This window comes from Chroicocephalus ridibundus, chromosome 2, assembly GCF_963924245.1.
Source record: "Chroicocephalus ridibundus chromosome 2, bChrRid1.1, whole genome shotgun sequence".
Lineage (NCBI taxonomy): Eukaryota > Metazoa > Chordata > Aves > Charadriiformes > Laridae > Chroicocephalus > Chroicocephalus ridibundus.
This window is the reverse complement of record NC_086285.1, coordinates 97,938,215-97,955,877: the sequence shown is the minus strand read 5'-3', so window position 1 is coordinate 97,955,877 and position 17,663 is coordinate 97,938,215. Positions and strand designations below refer to the sequence as shown.

At 44.2% G+C, this 17,663-nt stretch overlaps 1 protein-coding gene and 1 long non-coding RNA gene across 2 annotated transcripts in view; one reads left to right on the top strand and one right to left on the bottom strand.

Moving 5' to 3' along the window:
• LOC134511772 (uncharacterized) overlaps positions 1-6,254 on the bottom strand; it is a 46,283-nt gene extending 40,029 nt beyond the window's left edge. Inside the window, exon 1 of the long non-coding RNA XR_010069975.1 lies at positions 6,149-6,254. This is a non-coding gene — a long non-coding RNA (uncharacterized LOC134511772). The remainder of the gene's footprint in view (positions 1-6,148) is intronic.
• Positions 6,255-6,707: 453 nt separating this feature from the next.
• Positions 6,708-16,322, top strand: FRRS1L (ferric chelate reductase 1 like). Its single transcript, XM_063326271.1, has 5 exons — positions 6,708-6,970; positions 8,785-8,869; positions 9,364-9,502; positions 12,632-12,878; positions 13,345-16,322. The coding sequence occupies exons 1-5, from the start codon at positions 6,763-6,765 to the stop codon at positions 13,515-13,517; spliced, it is 852 nt and encodes a 283-aa protein (XP_063182341.1). The 5' UTR covers positions 6,708-6,762; the 3' UTR covers positions 13,518-16,322.
• The last annotated feature ends 1,341 nt before the right edge of the window (positions 16,323-17,663 follow it).

Sequence of the window (17,663 nt, the reverse complement as noted above, 5' to 3'; positions counted from 1 at the left end):
TGTTTTAAATGTGAACCAGAGAACAGATTATTCTAAAGTCAGCAAAGCCACTTGTCCACCTCTCCCTGCCACCCAAATGAGTGCGGATAACACAGAGGGACGTGCCTTTAGATAATGACATGCAAAGAGAGAGAGGCTTGAGGCAAAAGCCAGACTTTTCACTGTTAATGTCCCTTCAGTGCTGTGTAACCCACCCTGCTGCCTGAGAAGCCTTCACCTCGCTTCTGCTGAAGCACCGAGAACTCCGACTCTTCCACTCCCACAAATGTTTTCCAGCCGTTCACATGTACGTCTTGCTCAGTCCCTACCTCTAATGGCCGACGGCTTTCACTAATTAGTTTCTGTGACCGTAAGAGGCAGGGATGCACAGGGGTGCCTCCGGCTGCCCCCGGTCCCCCCAGACTCGCCGGGAGGGGTCACCTTTCGGGCTCCGGGCTCCCCGTGGGTCCCTGGGCAGCGTGCCCCCGGTGCCCCCTCCCGCCGGCAGCCCCATTTCTCCTCTTGCCGCCTGTGGGGGCAGAGTTTTTCGGGGACCCGGCTGTACTTCGGTGGCTTGGCGCCCCCCGGCGGCGGGAGGGTGCTACTGCCGAAGCCCCGCTCCCCGGAACCGGCCGGGCGGGGGGAGCTCCCCGCCGGCATCTCGCCGTCCCGGGGCGGGGCTGCGTGTGGAGGGGGTGTGGGGGGGGTGATGCCGGGGCCGGGGTCAGGAGGCCAGCCCCGGGCAACAGCTGACACAGTATCTTCCCCGGCTGCATCGTCCCCGGCGTACGGACGGGTACGGGATGCGCCCTGGGAAAAACTCGCCTTTTTCCCCCCGATTTCTTCTCTCTCCTCCCCGCTTCCTCAAAAGCAAAAAGCTGTATTGTAGCTGTAACGTAATGCGTTATCTATTTGTGAATAAGAGGGGGCCTGTCTTGCAATCCAAGACCTAAAAGGGTCCAGTAGGTCGAGGGAGGTCATTCTCCCCCTCTACTCTGCACTGGTGAGGCCACATCTGGAGTACTGTGTCCAGTTTTGGGCTCCCCAGTTCAAGAGGGACAGGGAACTACTGGAGCGAGTCCAGCGAAGGGCAACCAAGATGATTATGGGACTGGAGCATCTCCCATATGAGGAAAGGCTGAGAGAGCTGGGACTCTTTAGCCTGGAGAAGGTTGAGGGGGGACCTGATTAATGTTTACAAGTATCTAAAGGGTGGGTTTAAGGAGGACGGAGCCAGGCTCTTTTCAATGGTTCCCAGCGACAGGACAAGGGGCAATGGGCACAAGCTAGAACATAGGAAGTTCCGTTCAAATACACGGAAAAACTTCTTTACGGTGAGGGTGACAGAGCACTGGAACAGGCTGCCCAGGGAGGTTGTGGAGTCCCCTTCTCTGGAGATTTTCAAGACCCGCCTGGATGCAGTCCTGAGGGATGTGCTCTAGGCAATCCTGCTCTAGCAGGGGAGTTGGACTAGATGATCTCTAGAGGTCCCTTCCAACTCTGAAGATTCCGTGATTCCGTGAAAAAGTGGGGAGGGGGCACTGAGGGTATTGGGGGGGGGGGGAGGGGTGTGCGCGCACCAGGGTGCTTCAGCCCAAAGCCAGACTTGGTTCTTGTTCCCGGAGCCTGGCGTCTGGGGGCTGCCCTTTGCCTGGGCTCCAACATCCCAGGCGAAAAGAGCAAAATCCCCTAATCCAGGAGTTTTTCCCGGGGCTGTCTGAAGCAAAGCATCCCCTCCTGTAGCTTTTACCCAGGAGGAGACAAGGCGGGACCTATGGTCCCCCCACTTCCATCGCAGGAGATGCCTCAGGTAGGACATATAGAAAGCAGCTTCACTGCAGGGGAGCAAGCCAGAAGGAGCTTCCCTGCTGATTTCTCCTGCCTGCTTACATTCACCTGGAAGATAAAGGCATAATTTATTATTTTTATTAATAATAATATTTATTATTATTATAATTATTGCCATCATTATTATTATTTCTGCTACTACAATTATTATTATTATTATTATTATTACTACTGCTATTCTTATTTACACTCAAGAGCTGTCTAAGTCTGTGCTGGGGAAAGGTTTAAATGATTGTTTAAATGACTGTTTTCCAACAGGCAGAACTGACTGAACTTTTTTCGTAACTCTTCAGATGGAGTCTCATGAGGGAACAAGGTTTTTTCTTTTATTTTTTTCTTTTCTTATTTCCGAGTGCTTAACTAATTAGGATTAAATGACATTGTCACACACAGAATTAATTGAATTCTGCTAGTACTGCTTAAACTCTTTAAAACATTCCTACCTAAATGAGCTCTTTGCTAATATGAGCTGAATTTTTCAGCTCTCTGGGCCAATTTTTGCACAATAACTAAATGGTATTTATGCACAGGGAGGCCTCAATGTAATGCCCTCTATTGCGAGTTCTAATAAAAGGCTGCTCTGTTTTGGCTCCTTATTAGAATAACACTATAAATAGCCTCTTTGTAACAAGCACTTCCTAAAAAATGTGAAAAGTTTTGCTCCAAACCCTCCTGGTGCATATTGTGCCACCATCTGGCGGATCTGGCTTTCAGGGTAGATTTACCTCCCAACACCGCTTTCACGCTGGGGTAGCAAAGAATGCCAGAGAGCTAAAAAAAAATGCAATCTTGGGAGAAAAGACATAAGCTGCCTGATGTAAACCAACACACACACAAAAAAAGCTGCACAGTTTTAATATACCTTGGGAAGGGTCCTTAGCGCTTATTGAAGCAAAACTCATGCTGATTTAGTGTCTAAGACTGGTGGTCTTAGTCTTTGGTGTATGTTATGCTTTTGGAAAAGAACTTGGAGACATTGCTTTTTTCCTACATTAGATTAATTTTATAGACAGTGCTGTTGTGAGCAGTACTGGCTGCAGAGGCACAACTGTCCTTGGAGGAAGACCAGCTACATAACTCAGTGGAGGCAGAAAAAGAAAGATTTAGCAGTGCTGAGCAAAAGATGATCTAATAATCTAATGCAGTTTTTATTTGGATGATAACATATTTAGAGTTTATATTTCCTTGCCTTTCTCCAGAAGACCCAAAGCAGTACCATGCCTCCAAAAAGCTCACTTATCTTTTTGCTTAGTAGCTTTCAGAAATCCTTTTCCTCCGTACTGTTTTGGTTTTCCTAAGGTGATCCCTTAGTTTTCATTTTTCTTGTAGTAGATATTCTTAATGAACTGGCATTTGACATTTTTTTTCCTGCGTTGACCAGTTTTATACAACATCGTGAAACAGCTTTGACTGCAAGAAATTCCTTGCATTCCTTTTCTCCCATACCTTAGTCTAAGTAACTGACAGAGCAAGTGTGTTTCTGTAGAGTCACGGGTAGTTAACTAGAGCACAGGACAAACGACTATTAATGAAACTCAGCTGACTTCTCAATTTCTAAAATTCGTATTGTTGTTTAATAAAGGAAAGCCCCAGATAAATTCCTGGTAAGGTAGACACATTCACCCCATTGAACAAGACTGTGGTGAGGGTTTGAGAAAACCGTGTATGAATTACAAATTCTGGTTCAGGTTATTGTAAGAAAACTGCTGTCTCGGAAGTCATTTTGTTAGTCAGCCCTGCTGGATACATACTGAGTTTTCAATATATGTCGCTTTGATGGAAATAACCAGGAGCACTAAACTTGAAGGAGCTGTTCCTGAGGCATGGATATGCTGAGGAAGGAGCTGGGAAGAGACAGGGCAGTATGAACTTGACCAGCTTCAGCTTTTTGGGGTGAACTGGGATGAGCAGTAGCTCATCAAGAGCTGAGTGAGGAAGTTGAGCCTTTTATAAGAGAACTATCAAATGGAGAAAACACGCTAGATCATGCTGTGTTTTCACAGAAGCAGAAAAGCAACTGGATGGGGCAGAATCCAGCCTAACTGGCCGCAGCAGCCTGGGAGAGGAACTTGTTTGACCTGGGTGGTCCCAAAGGATGCTGTATTAGGGGTTTCTGTAGCCTAATGGTCCACCAGCATCACTGGCCTTTCCCCTCTCCTCTCTTCGTTACTCAGGTCACGCTCTCATACGACTAGTGCGGTTTTGCCCTCCTCGTTCCACCCCAGCACGGGAGCTGCAGCCACTTAACACAGTTAGAGACCCTGAGACAAACTTTTTTTCTGAGTGTCTGTTACGTGAACTTATTCCCGAAGCTTTAATTTCTAGCCCAAATACCCCGAAACGCGTGAGCCTGCAGGAGACGTGTGCATTGGGTGACAAACAGAGCCAAGACAGAAGGGCAGGGCGGGCCTCAAGGGATGGCTGGGGATAATCCCCATCTTCAGCTCTGGGAAGACACCGCTAGACCAACCAAGCACTAGCACCAGAGAATTGTTCAAGCGAGGGCAAATAATCATGCAAGGAATTTGAACTGCTGGATTCCCCTGAGGTGGTGGCGCAAGAACTGGTGGAAATGACCACATCTCCAATTCACTGAAAGCAAGAGGACTCCTGCTGTCAGAGGATGGCGATGCCTCCCAACCTGCGTCATGTGTATGTGCCACCTAAGAAAGGCGTTAGCAGCCCATGCAAGCTGAGAAATATGGCATTTGGAAAGTTTGGGCATTTGAGGATTAAGGGTGTTCGTGAAACATCAGTTTGGACTCCTTCTGCTAAAGCTTTTTTTGATGGCCACCTTAATTACTTGGTCAGATAAGGATCTGCCCTGCAGAACTGCTGCCCCTCGGGCAGTGCTGTTGGTTTCAGCGTAGACCTTTCTGCCTGCTGAAAACTGAAGGCACTTGTTGGTGCTCCACCAGTCTCAATATGATCTTGCTTTCTATAAGCAACCCATTTTTGTGACAGTGACAACCTTCAGGCAAACACAAGAGGTTCTACTAAGTAAAAAAAAATGTGTCTGGAGTATTTTAATTTTAATTTTTCAGGATTTACTAGGAGGGAGACACATGCAGTAGGGTCAGTCTGTTAGCTGTATCTTCACCTTAGAAAATCAGTGCAGCTCCACTGTACTCACAGACAGTTATCTTAGCCGTCAGATGTAAAACGATAGATGTCATGTTGGTATAAGCAATACACGATAAATATCCTTAGTGTTTACTATAGCTGTGAAGCATCGCCTGTATGGCAGCGCGCTAAAGCCTGTTTCCAGGGAGGAAAAACCAGCATGCAGCTGACAGCTGTTCCCTCGCTGAGCAAATGCTTCTTCGCAGGCATCACAACCCTCAGCTCGCTATTTCAAAAAGAAGACGGGGGGCCTTCATCAGAGTTGATTATTGTCAGAAAGAATAAGCTGCAGCCTTATTTTCCTGTTAGCCTGATTTATAAGGGTTTTTCTATTGCCATTTGTTTGCTTGTCTTCCACTGGCCCGGTAAAGTTTGCCACGCTCAGCGAGGTGGGAAGAAGGAACTTATTATTTTGCACTACAGCTTGGTGTTGCTCTCCCATAGCTTTTCGCATACGCCACTACGGAATGTGTTGAATTTGCACGCGACTGAAATTGCTTTTGCAACTTATTTTTTACCTCTACGTGGCTGTTCCTCTATTTGGAGTGAGAGATAGCAAGCCACTCCACTGGACTAAAGCGTGGAGATGTGAATTAACGCCCAGCTGGGGACACGCTGGTATTAGAAGCAACTGCTCAGCCCAAGGGAACGAACTCATCCCTAACGCAGCCTAGGTCTCAGGCAGTCTCAGTGCCCCAACAAAAAGTAACTCAGTTCAGTCATCGATAGTAAAAAAGATTTAAATTGAGGGTTATTTTAATTTTCAGAATACTGCCGACTGCTGCGTTTTCTTCTCTCTCCCTCCATCCTTCCCCCCCACCCCGATGTTTTGCTGAATTTTCTTCCAGACTCTCAGAGGGGGGAGTGTAACCATGCATAACAATACAAAAAAGAAATTATAGTTATAACCAGAAGACGGCAATTCAAACCCCAGGAAAGAGATGCTTGGGCTAACATGGGAGACGAAAGGTCATTGCTCCTCCATCAACCCATTGATACCATGGCAAGACCAGAACGCAAATGCATCCTTAACACCTAGCAGCACCTCCAGCATCACCTACAAGGGTCCAGACAAGGCTCTGGGAGCACACTGGTCTTGCCTTCCATCCTGCCAGGTTTTCAGCACATTCCTAGCGCTGCGGTTACATCCCATAAAACACAAAGCAAGGACACGCAATCGGACAGCGTGGGGTTTTACCTGAAACGGGTGCTAAGCTGCGCGGTGCCGTCAGTCCCATCTCAGAAGTCATTAAAAATAAATAAAAGAAAATAAAAATAAAACAAGAAAAGAGATAAGTTCGCCCAGCAATGACCGAGCGGGATTTACCGCGTCCTCTTGAAGCACATGCTGAGAGGCTTTGGTGAATCGAGGCCATGGGGACGGCGCGGTGCTGCCCCCCGAGAGGGGTGCAAGGTGTGCCCACGGGGGGGCAGCCGCCGGGTAGGGTGTGCTGTGGGGGTGCTCCCTGCCGTGGGGCTGGGGGAAGCCGGCCAGCGGGGAAGGCCACCGTCCCCCCCTTCGGCGGTGGCCCCGGCGGGAGGGCTCGGGGCTGGGACGGGGCTGGGGTGACCCGCACTCCCCGCACCCCCCAGCCCCCACGCACCCCACCCCCCCCCGCACACACCGCCCCGACACTTTTTCCCCCAAACACCCTCCCCCGCCGTCCCTTCACCCACCCCCCCCGCCCCATCCGCAGCCCCTCCGGCACCGCCCGGCCCCGGGGCCGCCCCCCCTCCCCCGCCGCCTCCACGGCTCCGCCGGCGGCGGCGGCGCAGGATCCGCCGCCTCCCCGCCCCGCCGCCGCCGCCGCCATGGCGGTGCGGAGCCGCGGCGCTTGGCGGCGGCTCTTGCTGCTGCTGCTGCTGGCCGGCTCCGCCGCCAGCCCGGCGGAGGAAGGCGGCGGGCGGCGGGAGGCGGGCGGCGGCGAGCAGGGCGAGGAGGCGGCGCGGCCTCACCACGACTCCTCGTACGGCACCTTCGCCAGCGAGTTCTACGACCTGCGCTACCTCTCCGAGGAGGGTGCGGCGGCCGGCGGGGAGTGGGGCTTGGCGGGGTTGGGGGGGGGCGCAGGCGGGGCGAGCCCGGTGCGGGGAAGGGAGGGCGAGACCGGGCCGGGCCGGGCCGGGCGGTTGGCGGCGGCCCGGCGGTTGGCGGTTGGCGGCGGCGGCGTTCAGCACGACGGCCAGCGCCCGCCGCCATCTTCCGCCCGCCCGGCCCTGCCGCTGCGGGCAGCGGGGCCGGCAGCGGAGGGGAGCCCCGGGCGGCCTCACCGACGGCCGGGCCCTCCGCGGGGACCGCGGAAGAGGCACCCCCGGGCCCGGGGAGACCCCCAGACCGCCCCCCTCCAGAGCAGCCCACGGCGGGCGGCAGAGCGGGGGGAGGCGGCGGGAGCCGGGGAGGGGGACGGGGGCTCCGAGGGGCTCCGTCCCCGTCCCGCGGAGTGGCTTGTCGCCTTCCGAGGCGCCGACCCACTCGTGAAGAGCTTAGCCGGCTGCTGACTTACAAGGAGCCCTGTGTCTGCCCTTTTCGAAATGCCCCGCGGTGTCTTTAAGTTGATAAGAAATACAGTGGTCGCATCCAGGTTTTGTGGTTTTTTTCTTTTTTTTTTTTTTTTTTTTTTAAGTTACAAATGTCAGAATGTTAAAACTCCAGAATTGTGGCTAGGCTGCCTTGAAACCCGGTTGTTTGATGCATGTGGGGAAAAAAAAAAAAAAAGAAGTGAGAAGAGAAGATGTCCTGTGACCAGGCTTTTGGTGATCCCCTGCTACAGGCTGGGGTGAAATTTTGCTAACTTCATGCGTTTAGGCTGGCAAATTCACCCAGGCACCTGATACGGTTAATGGAGGCTGTAATTTGGAGCTTATGGCACACTTAGTCTCTCCATTGGCATTGTCAGAAATCTAGGAAAGTGAATCAGGGCTCCCAACGTTACGTGCTCCTGAAAGTGTGTAAGGTAAATATTCCTGTGTGTCTGCAGACGCTGTAACTAACGCTGCGGTGTTTATTTCCCATTCCATGAAGCACTTTCAGAGGATTTTCTAGTTTCACAACCAGCAATTTGGTTTTCGGTTGGCTAAATAGAAGAACATCCTATTAAAATATCTGTGTTCGTGCAACAGACACAAACTTCTACAAGCCAAGACAGAAGAGGTCTGTTTGCAAGTCTTTGCATTTTCTCTTTAGTGTACTAAGCAGACAGGGGGTTGCTTGGAGTCATAACTCCCATTGTCCGGCTTTTCTGGGTCTTAGCTTGCAAGTGATTGCAGGTCATCACTGCAGGCAGTTTTGATAATCTCTGACCTTTTATCACAATGCCTGTTATATTTTACTTCTTAATGGAGGATGTGTTGTAAGGTCCTTTTGGTATCCACTCCTACGGCTCTGAATCCGGTGCCCTGCATTTATACCCAATACTGTCATTTATGGCTAAGGAGTCAGATTTAGTTCCCTTACGGATTTCCCGAAGGCACTCAGAGTGCACAGAGAGATAGCTGCGTGGAGATCCCTAATTGTTAATTGACTGCGCTATTCCGTATTCCTGCCGCTTTAAGTTAACTTTTGCCCTCAGTGTAGCAAAGCCATGCTCCGGCATCCTTCTCCCTTCTTGACAAATGTAGGAAACCCGAGAAAATTTTAGATTTCAGTTATCATTGTTACTTTGGTACCTGGATCCAGGACCATCAGAGCAAGAGATTGCATATGTGACAAAGTAGTCCCTCATCTGAACAACTCAGTTGTCAGCAAAGTAAATGCTATTGGAACCCTTTCTCCTTTATATTATTGCTTTTTAATCCTTGCATTTTATTTAGTAATGATTCATTCTGATTATACAGGTTACCCTTTCCCTACTGCTCCTCCTGTGGATCCGTTTGCAAAAATCCGAGTGGATGACTGTGGAAAGACCAAGGGATGCTTCAGGTCAGTCTGAGATAAGACTGTGGATACCTTTATGTTGGCAAACGCTGACTGATTGCATTGGAGACTTTGGTAAATGGTCCATATTTATTTTAGTACATGTTTATTTTTTAAGAACATACTTTGTAGTTATGGACTATATTATTTGCGGAAACTAGATTATTTAAGGGTGTACGTCATAGTTATGGACCTACAGTTATTTCATATTTCTTGTATTTTCATGAAGCACTTAGGAAAACAGGGCTAGGAAGGTTAACAGAGTAATACTGTGTGTAATTAATTGCTTGCTGTACTGTTTAAAAACTATATGTTCTTACAGTAAAGGAGTAATAACTGCAAACACTTAATTAATGGTATTTTGTGTATAGCATAATATAATATGTTTTACTGCCATTATACCAAAATGCATTCTTTTATTTTTTTCTTGCATAAACGCAATTAAGGTCCATAGAAGGAAACTGCGAGGAAAAGTTACATGTATTTCCAATTCCATTTAGGTACGGAAAACCTGGATGCAACGCAGAGACTTGTGACTACTTTCTAAGTTACCGTAGAATAGGAGCTGATGTTGAATTTGAGTTGAGTGCCGATACTGATGGCTGGGTGGCGGTGGGATTTTCCTCAGACAAGAAAATGGTGAGACACATACAGTTCTTCATGTTGACAGTGTGCACACTTTTACATGCTAGGATATAAATGGTTTATATTTGATCTGTCTCAAACAGAGCATATAAGGAAAAAATGGACTGGATGAAAACAAAGCACTGTTCGGTAGCCAGCCTGGGAGCAGAAGGCAGGCCTACTGCCTCCCAGAAAACTGCCTCATCCTTGCTAACGTGTCCTTTCCCTTCTTCTCTGCGAAATACAACAGTATTTTGGTTCAGCTCTGAATGTCTGAATGTTATTAGATTTTTGCCTTTTTATTTGAAAAGCCCTCAGGGGTAAAGCTAATTCACATGAAAATGTCCTGTCGAGCTTTATGTCAGTGTTACTTGGACAAAAAGCACATCAGAAACTAAGTAGCAAATAATTTTATTCTTCAGTAGATCAGCTGACTTTCAGCAATATAAATATGGCTTTTACCGTTAAACTTTGGAAATCTTTTTGTTTCTTTCATTCCTGTGTTGTTCCCTGTTGTTCCAGGGAAGCCAGAAATGTGTGACAAAATGACTCCTGCTAATTTAAACATACACACTCCAGACAGAAGTCTTGTTAAGATTTCTCTCTCCTGGATTTTATTGGGTTTGGTTTTATGCTTATTCCTGTGCTTACTTTTTCATTCAAAAGCTTCACTTTTCATTGTCTTTCAATAAGCAAAACAGGGGCATGTACTGTGCAAACTTTAAAAAACCTGAGCAACAGACGACTTATCCAAAGATGTTTTGTCCGTGATCCTTGGTAAAATGTTTAGCATTAAAACGCAGTTCATAATGTAGGTGTTCATATACAGAAACACTCCCGAGTATATAAAACAATACTGAGCCTATGTCCTAAATCGCAAGTCAGAGGACAGGACTGCTTCTTGCACAGTTGTAAGCGGTAATCTGGAAAAAATACAGAATTTGACGTCCCGGGCTAGGACCACAAAAATGAATGGGAAGACTTTTGCTGACTTCATGTTTTATGAGACCCAAAATGAGAAATAGAAATAAAACGTGAGGGGGGGTGCTTTCCACTCATTACTATATATGTTTTAATATGGCACTGTAAATAAACACAATAAAGATAGAAGTCTTTTGTGTCACAAAGAACAGTTCACGTTGCAAGAAATAGTTCATGTTTTTAATGTTGTGAGGAACAGCTTTACAGCTGAATTTTGGGAAGAGTTTGGATGCCTGGAAATGCAAGTACTCCAGAGGGTTTTCAAAGCAGCTCAGCAGGTTAAGTATTTGGCCCCGGGCTATCAGAGGTGGCTTGACCACTTTGTAACTCTGATATACCTGCGGTAGATCCCAGGGTCCCACCTCCTGCACCTCATCAGCCCCTTGGAAAGCACCCGTTAATTTTCAGCCCAGGCACAGCAAGCAGCATGCTACGTCTCAGCTTCTGGTAAGACGAATAAAGTCATTGTGAAGTATTTGTCTTCCTCTCTCGTTCTCCTGCTGGCTTCATCCTTTTTTGTAACACTGTTTTGGTGTCCTGGGATACGGAGGCTGTAATGGTAAAATGACTGTGGGTTAAAACAGCTTGGCTGTGAGAAGCGGGCTGTGCCTTGGAGGCCCTAATCAAAACGGTGTGGCCTGAATCACTACAGAAGTTCAGGAAAAAAACCTATTTTGTGACCTCAATAGAATTTTTTTCTTTTTTAAGTCCTGTGACCTGTTTCTTTGTCTCAAATAACATTATGCTTTTCCACTTGCAGGCTTTGGTGCCTAGGCAGGATTTTGTAATGTCATTCTATTAGTTGAGATTCAGAATGCTTTTTTATTTCCTTAATTTTTTTTTCTATGTGACAACAGCTTTATTTTTGCCTCTGTACTTAAGTCTGAGGGATTTGTGCTCAGATGTATAAAACTTAAACTTGGAAAATAAGTTACGGAGAGCAAGGATAGGCTCAAGACAGAAGCTAGAAAGGTTGCCTGTAACAGCACCGAGGAACAGAAACTGTTCAAGCATGTGTTTTACCTTGTTTTCCCCTTTCCCCCTCACTTTTGGCAGATCTTTTACAAATCCACGTAGCAATATTCACAGAGAGATTAAATGCACCCTTTTCCTCTCCTTTGCCTCTTAACAAAGAACCGAAAGATGGTCATGCTAGCAAGCATCGTTTCTATCCTCAGCATGACATATTAGAAAGATTAGTATTGGAGAAGTAGGGCCGTATTTAATATGGCACTGATAACCTGTGGCAGTGGTGTTCAGTAAAATGGCATTCGTCCAACTTGCACAGTGTTTTAATGGTTCTAGATACAAGGCTTCTATGATACTAAGGCTTTCTGCTCCTAAAATTAATGCTAATCCCTGAGTGACACAGTGCTCTACCCCTTTGGCAGTGACTGTTCTAGCAACTGGTTTAATATTTCTACGAATGACCTTTACAAACAGTTGCCTCGCACTGCCTTCTGTCCGTTGTTTCTTTGCTTGACTGTAATGCTTGGTGGCTGTTTATGCTATGTGAAGAAGCACATATTGATTACTTTTTTTCTTGTATCTTATGGAATCCTGTTACTACATGCTGAACATTTTCATTTTCTCTTAAGAGATACAAGAAGTGATATTCCGTTAAGTGAACATGAGAAGAGATTAAAGACAGACCGTAATTTGCCCTATTATTTTCACATATCTAGGAAATTTATCTCTGCTATTTTACTAAATTATATTGGTTTTCTGTCCGTGATTTGATGCAGTAGATTTTGTACACTTCAAGGATTCAAGATCGCCAGTTTTTATGAAGCAGGATCTCAGAACTTCATAAATAACGAAAGAAAGCAGCCTCCCACTGCTCAAATACCGATGTGATGTCAGGGTGATATAACGTCTTACAAATATGTTATATATGTTAGGTAAAATAACTCTTAGAAAGACACAAAAGAGAATTCAGGGATAGTAAGGGTAAGTATATATTCCTATCTACTTCGTGCTTTTCAATCTGATTGAAGACACGTGGTTAGGGAAACCCATATTTGTGTATATATAGCTTTGAAAGAAGGAACGAGAGCACCGGGTTTAGTTAGTAGTTTTTAATAATTAAAACTATATACATAAATGAGGAAATGCTTTGTGACACTTTTGGTTTCCTTCTACCCGTATGTCTTTGCCATGCAGGGAGGAGATGATGTCATGGCTTGCGTTCATGATGATAACGGAAGAGTCCGAATACAGCACTTCTATAATGTCGGTCAGTGGGCTAAAGAAATCCAGAGAAATCCTGCTAGAGATGAAGAAGGGGTTTTTGAAAACAATCGCGTAACATGTCGATTCAAGCGTCCGGTATATGTTCCCCGAGAGGAAACCATCGTAGATCTGCACTTGAGCTGGTACTACCTGTTTGCTTGGGGTCCAGCAATTCAGGGTAAGTTGATTTCCGTGCTTCTGACAGAACTGGGGTGTCAAAATCGATAAGTGTCTTCCAATTACAATATTCTTACTAGATGGCTTTTTTTTCCAATAAACTAAAATTCTGACAGCATGAGGCTTAAAAACAGATAAAAAGAAAGACAAGGTAAATAACAGAGCCCTACACGTTGTGTTTTCTTGGCTATATCGTTACTACCCCCACTTCCCAAAGCTAAATTTAGAAGAACTTCATAACCAGAAGTTCTGAATTCCTTTGAAGGATGTTTATTGTTTATTTGAAATTCATTTGTTTTATTGAGAAGTTTAAGTCCAGGAAGCAGAGAAATAATCCTACTCGCTGACAGCGTAATATTGCATGCTCCTGTAGGTTTGAAAATTCCTTGGCTGTCTATGTGTTTCTGTGGTAGAGTTACAGAAAAAATGCATCTGACGTTATTTCTTTCTGCCCTTACCTGTTAAAGGTTCTATAACTCGTCATGATATAGACTCACCACCCGTATCAGAGCGTGTTGTCAGTATTTACAAGTATGAAGATATTTTCATGCCATCAGCTGCCTATCAGACCTTCTCTTCTCCATTCTGCTTGCTCCTCATTGTTGCACTGACCTTCTATTTATTGATGGGAACCCCATGAGCGACGGAAAATAGCAAGAATTTGGCAGTGGAAGTTTCTCAGGATGGACTGCTATACGGATGGACGATGCATTTTTCTATGGGAATTTATATCACACCACCATCATCATCTAGCTGCTTTTGAACATAGTTAGCTTCTCAGAAGAATGAAATAACCATCTCCTTTGAGTGGCAGAGTGGTGGCAAATCATTTAAGAATAATCAGTGAACACATAGGAGAATATTTTCAGTGTTGTGACTACTTGCTTAAAGAAAAGGAGACTTTTGTAAAATCAGTATGCGTGCATGCGTGCGTGTGTATGTGTGTTTGGAAGGGGTGTCTGTATGTGTGTTTAGGTGAATTTAGCGATGGACATCTTATCAAATAACAAAATTGCCTTCCAAATTGCTCCCAAAAAGCAAATTTGGGAAAACATTATAAAGCTGTTTGGTAGTTCTGGTGCAGACAGCACAAGTCCAAGTGTGGTTTCTGAACTTAAGATCAGGATACCGACATAGCAGTGTAAAACCTGCCCTTCAGTAATGGACAGTTCTCCCAGATGTTTTTATATTTATCAAGGTTTACTTGCTCTGGTACTTTCCAAAACTAAACTTGCATAATCAAGCATTAACATGATTTTTTTCAATGGAAAAGAGGTGGTGAATGTCTTTATAACAATAGTGTTTCAACAGCCTTCTTGAAAGAAATGGCTACTTCTTTTATGAGTGGGATATAAAGTTGTTTAAACAAAGGGAAGGAAGAATACAGGAATGTAAATTCTCCGTACGTAGGAAAACCAGATGTAAAACATAGAGAATATAGAAGTTCCCAACAAGCCATAAGTCGTCCTCCCAATAGATTAAACCATTTTTTCTCTTTTTGTGAAAAAACAGTAATATTGCTGACATGTAAATATGTTTTTAAGCAGTTGTGTAGTAGTATGAAGTAATCTGGTTTTCTGTGTTGTATGCCTGTATATCCCGTTCATGTTAAAGATGAATATGGGCAGCTGGTGTTAACTTACAAAGAAATGGAAATATAATGAAGATTATTTGTTAGGAAAAGTAGGGATTAATAAGAAGAACGGTATCTTTAGTTTCATCAACCATTGCTAAAATGTAGTTACTGTGGAAAAAGATGAGCTAAAGAGGAAATACATTATGGTTTTTTTATCACCAATAAATATTACAAAGATGAGTGATGAGTATTACCGAAATTTAAAGTGTCAAGAGGTATTTATGAGCCACGGGATATTACGAAAAACTTTGATTTCTTGTGGAGAATTTCTGTTCTTCACGTAGTAGGAAGTGTATGACATGTATACACGTAGTAGTCAAACGTGCATAGATAAGGTTGCTCATTCAGTTCCCAACTTGCATTAAAATTCTATTTAAATAGAATTAAAATTTGAATTGTGCCAAAGTTCTATCTAATGTGGCATGCTTGAGGACTCTGTAACATAGGATCTGGTAAAGTATGCGATGAACCACATTTCTATTTTCCTCATTGCCGAATAGAGTAAAAAGATTAACTAGCTTTGCTGGGTTTGCATCATTATTCACAGACTGAAGTTTGTAGATCAATTTTTTTTAGGCTCAGCCTTCTCCAAATCTATGCTTAAAGTATATGAAATAGGTTTGAGGAGGAATTTATCTCCATCACAAACACTTTATCCCCTTTTCAAAAAGAAGATTGCGTAGTAATATATACTTTCATTGATGTCTTTAAGAATTTGTTCACTTAAAATTGCTGGACTAGAGTTCAGGAAGGGGAAGAGAAATTCAGAATGAAGTCAACTTTAAAAGTGCATATAGTAGCTTGATTTAGTGTAAATTACTTCTCTCAGGTTGGATAGGCTACTCATCGTCTGATGAAATACATAGTGGAGATCACTGAATAAGGAAGGTTGGCTTTGGTCCATCATAGCTGTAAAACTGAGCTTTAAAATTGGCTGAAGCAAAGAGCTGAAGCCTTGGATAACGAGTTTTATATTCAGCAACCAGGTGAAGTGAAGAAATCATTAGGGCAAATTCTTTTTCCCTTGTGCTAATTTGTAGGCAGCTGAGAGAGCTGAGATATTGCCGTTGCTTCTCAGAGATCGCAGCTACTTAAAGTAGCCCCAGGGTTGCTTCAGTTTATGGCCTTGTATTTACTGTTTTAGTTTCAGGTACTTACCTGATTACTCAATAAAGGGCTAACCTAATAATTGAAAGGTACTAAAGTAGGGTAGAAGCCCATTTTGGCTCCGCTTCTCTTCTTTAATATAGTGCTGGGTTTAGGATAGCCTGGCTGGACAGGTGCGTTAAAGAGGATAATGGTAATAATGAGGTAAACACGCAACACCCATAGAGCTGCTTTCCACTTACATGGAATCAGCCGTGTTTAAATTTCAGGCTCTAAAGCAACAGCAAACTCAGAGCAGAGGCAGAGCTGCTCTTTGTGGTAGCCAGGGTACATCCACTGCAAAGTATAAACTGCCTCAGTCTTCAGCTCTTCTCAGGTAAGGTAAAAATACAGTTTCTTGCCTCTTTCGGGTTACTTGTTAAGTATGCTGGCTTGGTGGTTTTGTTGTCGTATTTTTCTCTTGTTGAAGTATTAGCAGAAATGTGCACTTCAAAGTACTTAATTAAAACTAATTAAGTATTTCTAATCAAATGGGAGGAATAAAAGTCCACATCAAGCAGCAAACCAATCTATTCTTTGGCATTTCAACTGATGTTGAGTTCAGCTCGTAGCTAGTAAACTCTTCCAAAATTTTGCATACTACTTCCTAGATAGTGAAGCCATAATTCCTGCTCTAAACACTTTGCAGATAGCAGAGGTAAAATATAACTGTATAACTATATATAAAATATATATGTATATATAAAATATATATAAAATATATATGTATATATAAAATATAACTGTGGCAGACTAGACAAAGGAGTTGGGGTAACTTTCTTTTAGTGAAAGGAGTTTGCTGTCTTGTGGCATTTTGTATGAGAGTTGCTCTTCAGAGTGGGAAAAGCAGGAATAGGAGACTCAAGTTGACAAAGAAGGTGCGAGTGCTTAGAGGCTAGTAGTTGGGAAGAAGTATGAGAACAAAAAGGCCATAAGAGAAATGTAAAGGCTTTAATTCAATGGTACTTACTTGCGTATGATACTGGGTAAATCGTAACATTTGAGTGGGTGCGGTGACTTGTCATGGAAGGTATTTTGTTTTTCGTGGTTTTTTTTTTCCCTTTTAATATCGAAAAGTAGGATCGATCCCTGTTATACAAAGATACTACAAAGTAACTTCCTTCAAAGTAATTTTTAAGTGATTAAGGCATTTCAAATAGTTCTTTGGATTTCTCTAATTAATGGTTATGTTGTGGTTTAACCCCAGCCAGTAACTAGGACCACACAGCCAGTTGCTCACACCGTGACCCCCCACTAGGATACAGAGAAAAAGGAAGGGTGAAAAAGGGGAAGAAAAAAAACAAAACCAACAACTCATGGGTTGAGATATTGTTTAATAGAACAGTAATGAAAAGGGAAAAAAAAATATTTATACTAATGGTAAAAAGAATATACAAAATAAAGTGATGCAACACAAATTTATTCTCACCACCCAATGATCGGTTGCCCGGCCTGTCTGAGCAGTGACTGAGGATCCCTGGCCAACCCCCATTTATATACTGAGCATGATGTCTATGGTATGGAATATTCCTTTGGCCAGCTTGTCCTGTCTGTGCTCCCCCTCAGCTTCTATGGGAAGCTGAAAAAGTCCTTGACTAATATAAACATCACTTAGGAACAACTAAAACAATATGTGTTATTATCATACAAAATTCAAAACACAGCAGCTACTAGGAAGAAAATGAACTCTATCCCAGCTGAAACCAGGGCAAGGTACCAACACAAACTAGAGGAAAAGGTCTCCCTTTGAAAAGGCATTTCCTCCATTTGATTTGGAAAATCAAATAATTTTTATTTCCCTCACAGTGACTACTAGCAAGCAGCTGTGAAAAAACACATTTCCAAAATGCTTTTATTTTGAGAATTACTTGCTGTAGGATGACCTAATACATAGGCATAGAGTTTAGAAAGTGCATATATAGTGTCCTTTGGAAATTTAACTTTGATTCTTAATTAGAAAGATAGTACTGGCAAAGACCGTAAGGCATTAATTAATGTCCTTGA

Bases quoted from the DNA above. Each gene is read 5' to 3' on its own strand.
- FRRS1L (XM_063326271.1), top strand. From the start codon at position 6,763: ATGGCGGTGCGGAGCCGCGGCGCTTGGCGGCGGCTCTTGCTGCTGCTG. The intron at 6,971-8,784 runs GTGCGGCGGCCG...CTGATTATACAG, and splicing joins GCGCTACCTCTCCGAGGAGG to GTTACCCTTTCCCTACTGCT. The intron at 12,879-13,344 runs GTAAGTTGATTT...TACCTGTTAAAG, and splicing joins TTGGGGTCCAGCAATTCAGG to GTTCTATAACTCGTCATGAT.